Here is a 5386-nt window from a genome sequence, read left to right as displayed (position 1 = left end):
CACCCTGGGCCTGCCTAGGGACTCGCTGGTGTTCTCCAGACCCCCGTGTCCCTGGCTTTGCCTTGCGACAGGGTTCCACTGGCACCTTCAGCCAAAGGGCTCTGCGTCTGCACTGCCGTGTTTCCCCTGGTTTCAGCTCCTCCCTTCCTTCAGTGCCTCCACCTTTCCCTGCTCCCTGCTCTCTGCTTTCATGCCAGGCCTTCCATGCTCCGGAAGCATCCGCTGGATCAAGCTCCCCAGCCCCTTCCCAGCTGGGCTTGCACCCCAGGCCGTGCCCGGGTCTCACCCTGTCCCTGTGCCGGGATACTGGTGCTGTGCGGGGATCTCCTCACGCTCCTTGCGCACACCCTGCCCTCCCGCTCCCTTTCCCCAGGTTCAGCACTATGGAGCCCAGCGGCCTCCTGCTCTACAACGGGCGCCTGAACGAGAGGCATGACTTCCTCGCGGTGGAGATCATCCGGGGGCAGGTCCAGCTGAAGTACTCCACAGGTAGGCCAGGCCCTGCCCGTCACGGGGTTTGTGCTGTGGGAGCTGTGGGAAGGCCTGGGGAGAGCAGGATGCTGCCCTGGCTGAGGCCCGCGCTGAGGGGGATGGGGTTGAGAGGTGTTGGTGTCAGTGGGTGGCACAGAGGACAGGCGTGCTTCTCAGGACCCTCCCTGGAGTTAGGAGTGCGAGTGCAGCAGGGGAGATAGGAGCACGAACCAGGATAAACCCTTTTGAGGTCTCCCCTGCCGTTCTGCCCCACTGTGTCATCAGGAGCTTCATCTTCGGCCTTGCCATGAGCCAGTCTAGAGAGAAGGAGCCACCTGGGAGGGTGTTTGCTATCCTGTTAGTCTCACCCCTGCTGTACCTGTCCTGCCTGCCCCAAGGGGTGTCAGGATCAGCTGCCAAGAGCACTGGGCCCTCGTGTTAACAACTGGGCTCCCATCCCATGGGATGCTCTCCTCCTCTTCCCCTGCATTCAGCACGCAGTGACCATCTTGCTGCTGCTCTGGCTGCGCTGGTCTCCTCAAGGCAAGGCCCAGCAGCAGTGCCAGGGTGCCCTGACCATCAGAATCATAGAATGGTTTGGGTTGGAAGGGACCTTAAAGATCATCTAGTTCCAACCCCCCTGCCATGGGCAAGGACACCTTGCACTAGACCAGGTTGCTCAAAGCCACATCCAGCCTGGCCTTGAAGACATCCAGGGATGATCGGCCTGGACAGGGAGACATCCCGGGATGTTGGCTACCGGTCCCAGGGCTGCGATTCCCCCTGCCCTACCTCAGGGAGCTTGCGTCTCCCCATCCCTGCGCAAGGCCATCAGCAACGCGGAGGGTTTGGTGCCTGCAGGAAGGGTGGGTGTGTCCGGCGTCCCTCAGCGTGCCATCGTCCTGTCTCCACAGGAGAATCCAGCACGGTGGTGAGCCCCTACCTGCCGGGGGGCGTGAGCGATGGGCAGTGGCACACGCTGCAGCTCCACTACTACAACAAGGTACGTGCGCCCTGGCTGTCCCCCCACGCGTGTGGGGGTCTCCCTGCGAGGTGTGAGCGAGCGGCTCTCCTGTTCTCCGGCTCTGCCCCATGGGGGAGGCTCTGGAGAGACGGTGAATGTGGTTTCCTGCCCTTGGGATGGGCACAGTAGAGCAGTCAGCCGGGTGCGGGGGGAGATTGACCCTCAGGACCACACTTGGAGGTGGCGGGAATGTGCTCAGCACAGCATCCTGACACGTATCCAGCTCTGGTGCTGCTTGCTGGGCTCAGCCATGGATGTCCTTCCAGCTTGGCTGCCATTCCAGCAGCGCAGCGGTGCCAGGGCCACGCTCAGGCCCTCGCCTTGCTGTCGTGCGAGCCCTTGGGTGCCTGGGTCTGAGGGTACGTGTGCTGCTAACACCCTGCATTTGCTTCCAGCCCAAGGTCAGCGCGCTGGGCGTGGTGCAGGGCCCCTCCAAGGACAAGGTGGCCATCTTGACAGTGGACCAGTGCGATGCCTCAGTGGCCCTGCAGTTTGGCAGCGAAATTGGGAACTACTCCTGTGCCGCAGAAGGTGTGCAGAGCAGCTCAAAGAAGTGAGTTCCTCAGGGGCTGTGTGGGGAGAGGAGCAGGGCACCTGGGTCCTCTGCAGTCAGCCCTTCACATCTCAGTTCCAGGGCTGTGTCCGCCTGTCCCCAGGGATCTCTGCTTCCTAGCCCCTCAAAGTGGGGAGCCAGCTGGCCAGCCTGAGGTCACTGTGGCTCTTAAAGCCCGAGGCTTCTGTCCTTGCAGGTCCCTGGACCTCACAGGTCCCTTGCTCCTTGGAGGGGTCCCCAACCTGCCGGAAAACTTCCCTGTCACTCACCGGGACTTTGTGGGATGCATGAGAGACCTGTACATCGACAGCAAACGCATTGACCTGGCTTCCTACATCGCCAACAACGGAACTGCTGCAGGTACCAGTGCCTCTGCCGCTGCCAGCCCCTGCCCTAGGAATTGCCTCTCCTGCTCATGCAGCAGCACTGCCGGGCTGTCACAGCATGGTGGCAGCACAACTGGAGCCAAGCAGTTTCCCATCGGAGAACGGGGCCTCTAGATCTGCCTAAATGAGCCAGTCCCCAGCCCAGTTCTGGGAATGCCCCCTGGTGCCAGGTGCAGAGCCTGCAGACCTGACCAGTTTTGGGGATGCTAGGCACTCAGTTCAGCTCCACAGTGCCCGTTTTCTGACATAAGGAGCAGTGCCAGCCTTGACGCTCGTCCCTGAGCAGGCAAGGCCTGTGCTCGGAGGCTGAACAGCTGGGCTTGCCCCTCTGGCAGCCAAAGAAGGGGCTGGGGGCAATGGTGTCTCCCCATGGGGGTTGGAGGGAGGTGGCGAGCTGGTCAAAGCTGATGTGGGTGACTTTGATACCTCCAGGCTGCCATGCCAAGCACACGTTCTGTGACTCCAGCCCCTGCAAGAACGGCGGCACCTGCTCTGTCGGCTGGGGGACCTACTCCTGTCTCTGTCCTGTTGGCTTCGGGGGCAAAGACTGCCGCCACCGTGAGTGAGCGGGCACTGCTGGGCATGGGCAGGGTGGGTACGGGCAAGGCTGTGCTGGGTTTGCTCTGGAAGCTGGATAAGGGGTCTGTGTGAGACAAACAAGCCCTGTTGTCCCCTCTAGTGCTCCCTGTGTAGTCCCCATCCCTTCTCCTCACCTCCACTTTCCTTTCCAGCCATGCACCATGCCCACTATTTCCAGGGCAACAGTGTCCTGACCTGGGACTTCAAGACGGATGTGAAGATCTCAGTGCCATGGTACCTGGGGCTGGCGTTTCGGACACGCCAGCCAGACGGGGTGCTTCTGCAGGCCTATGCCGGCCAGTACACCACCCTGCTCTGCCAGGTAGGGCCATGGCCTCAGCCCCAGGGGAGCTGGAGGCCCCTGTCCTCCACGTTGACCCCAGCCCGAGTGGAGGGTGGTTGTGGGTGCTCAGCAGGGCTGGGTTTCCCTCGCCATGCTCAGAGAGGGGATAGACTGGGTGCAGCCAGAGTTGGCAAGGCCGTCGCTCACTGCTGCCATGTCCGGTTCCCTCCCTGCAGCTGGCTGGGGGGCTGCTCTCCTTTGTGGTGAGCCGGGGGGCTGGGCGCAGCACCAGCCTCCTCCTGGACCAGCTGCAGCTCAGCGATGGGAGATGGCATGACCTCCAGCTGGAGCTGCGCGATGTCCGCAGCGGGCGAGACTCACGCTACGTCATCACCCTCACCCTAGACTTCGGGCTCTACCAGGTAGATTCTGCTTAAGACCCTGGCCCCAGGACAGGAGCTGGGGAGGTGCTTGGCATATACGGGCTGGACTGGGCCTCCGTACCCTCAAAGAGGGCTGGGGCAGGGCTGATACCAGTTGCACCATGTTATTCCCCTTCTGCAGGACACAGTCGTCATTGGGAATGAACTGCATGGCCTGAAGGTGAAACACCTGCACGTGGGGGGAGTCCTGGGCTCTGGAGAGGTGCAGAATGGGCTGAGGGGCTGCATACAGGTGAGTCTGTGACTCTGAGCCTTCCCTTTCCAGCAGGTCTGTTACATGGTGGGGTGGAAACACAGGCCTGGCAGCTGCTGCCAGTGTCCATTCTGCTGGTGACACTCTCCCTCTGAGCATTCAAGGCTCTGAGGAGCTGTGGGACAGCCATAAATCAACACAGCAGGGGTGATGGCGGTGGCTGCCCCTGGGGGCTTGTGGAGAGCAGGAGGGCTAGAGCCTTGCATGTCTGTCCTGGCTTCACCGTGAATTTGTCACCTGCGTTGCAGGGTGTGCGACTGGGTGACAGTGTCACCGGGACCGCGCTGCCCAAGCCCAGCCATGCTCTGCGGGTGGAGGCTGGCTGCAGCGTGCCAAGCCCCTGTGACTCCAGCCCCTGCCCAGCCAACAGCGTCTGCAAGGACGAGTGGCAGAGCTACTCCTGCGTCTGCCAGCCAGGTAGGGCTGCAGCACCCTGCCACCCCTCTGGTTCCCAAGCCTTCTGTCTGCTCCTCTCCTGCTGTGGCTCCCTCCTGGCCTGTGACCGCTCTCCTGCCCATCCCTTCGGCGAGCCCAGGGCCCAGAAATCCCCACCAGACACTCATTAGTTTTGGGGAGCAAAATCTCTCCTGAGTCCCCAAAACCCACTCCCTGGTGCTCTGACATCTCTCAGGGGGCTTGCCTTACATGGTGGTCTCTGTCCACTCTTAGGATACTACGGAGGGGACTGCGTGGATGTGTGTCACCTCAACCCCTGCAAGAACAAGTCAGTGTGTCGCCGCAAGCCTGGCTCGCCCCTGGGTTACGTGTGCGAGTGCGGAGGGAACTTTTTCGGGCAGTACTGTGAGCACAGGTGAGATGCGGAGCACAGGGCAGGGCCGTGGCCTCCGTGCCTGGCTCTGTACTGCTCTCTCATCCTGGCTACATGACCAGGGACCTCTCAGTGCCACCCAGCTCCCTGGAGTTGCTGAGCAGCTGGGCTGGTGGGAGAAGGCCCGGGGGATTTGGTGGTTGTAACAGCAGGCATTTCTCTCCCTAGGATGGACCAGCAGTGTCCGAAGGGCTGGTGGGGGAACCCGACCTGTGGGCCCTGTAACTGCGATGTGAACAAGGGCTTTGACCCCGACTGCAATAAAACCAACGGGCAGTGCCACTGCAAGGTGAGAGCAGCTGTGCCCATGGGGACGTGGACCGTGGCTTGCCTGGTGCCCTGCTCGTCCTCGATGCTGTCCCTTGTCCCCTCCGAAGGCCTGCCAGCTGCCCAGGCCCTGCTTGGTGTGCCCACTTCTGGCCTGGATCCCCAACACGATGACAATGGGGGCAGTGGGGATGCTTGCAAATCAGGAGAGCCTGACCCTTCCCTGTCCCAGCGGTCCCCCAGGCGGTGGCCTCGGCGGCTGTCTGATGGCTGTCCCCATCTCCCCCCAGGACTTCCA

General features: G+C 62.1%; 1 protein-coding gene across 1 annotated transcript in view; it reads left to right on the top strand.

The window, feature by feature from the left end:
* Nucleotides 1-5386, top strand: part of LOC104508043 (cadherin EGF LAG seven-pass G-type receptor 3-like) — a gene marked incomplete at both ends in the record, with an annotated part of 18337 nt that overhangs the window by 2461 nt on the left and 10490 nt on the right. The window contains 11 exon segments of the mRNA XM_010149514.1: nucleotides 374-489; nucleotides 1386-1474; nucleotides 1891-2048; nucleotides 2245-2408; nucleotides 2867-2992; nucleotides 3166-3335; nucleotides 3533-3718; nucleotides 3861-3971; nucleotides 4241-4409; nucleotides 4662-4803; nucleotides 4990-5174. Coding sequence (XP_010147816.1) covers nucleotides 374-489; nucleotides 1386-1474; nucleotides 1891-2048; nucleotides 2245-2408; nucleotides 2867-2992; nucleotides 3166-3335; nucleotides 3533-3718; nucleotides 3861-3971; nucleotides 4241-4409; nucleotides 4662-4803; nucleotides 4990-5174 — 1616 coding nt within the window.

Source organism: Eurypyga helias, unplaced genomic scaffold, assembly GCF_000690775.1.
Source record: "Eurypyga helias isolate BGI_N326 unplaced genomic scaffold, ASM69077v1 scaffold33363, whole genome shotgun sequence".
Classification (NCBI taxonomy): domain Eukaryota; kingdom Metazoa; phylum Chordata; class Aves; order Eurypygiformes; family Eurypygidae; genus Eurypyga; species Eurypyga helias.
This window is presented reverse-complemented; position numbering and strand designations above follow the sequence as displayed.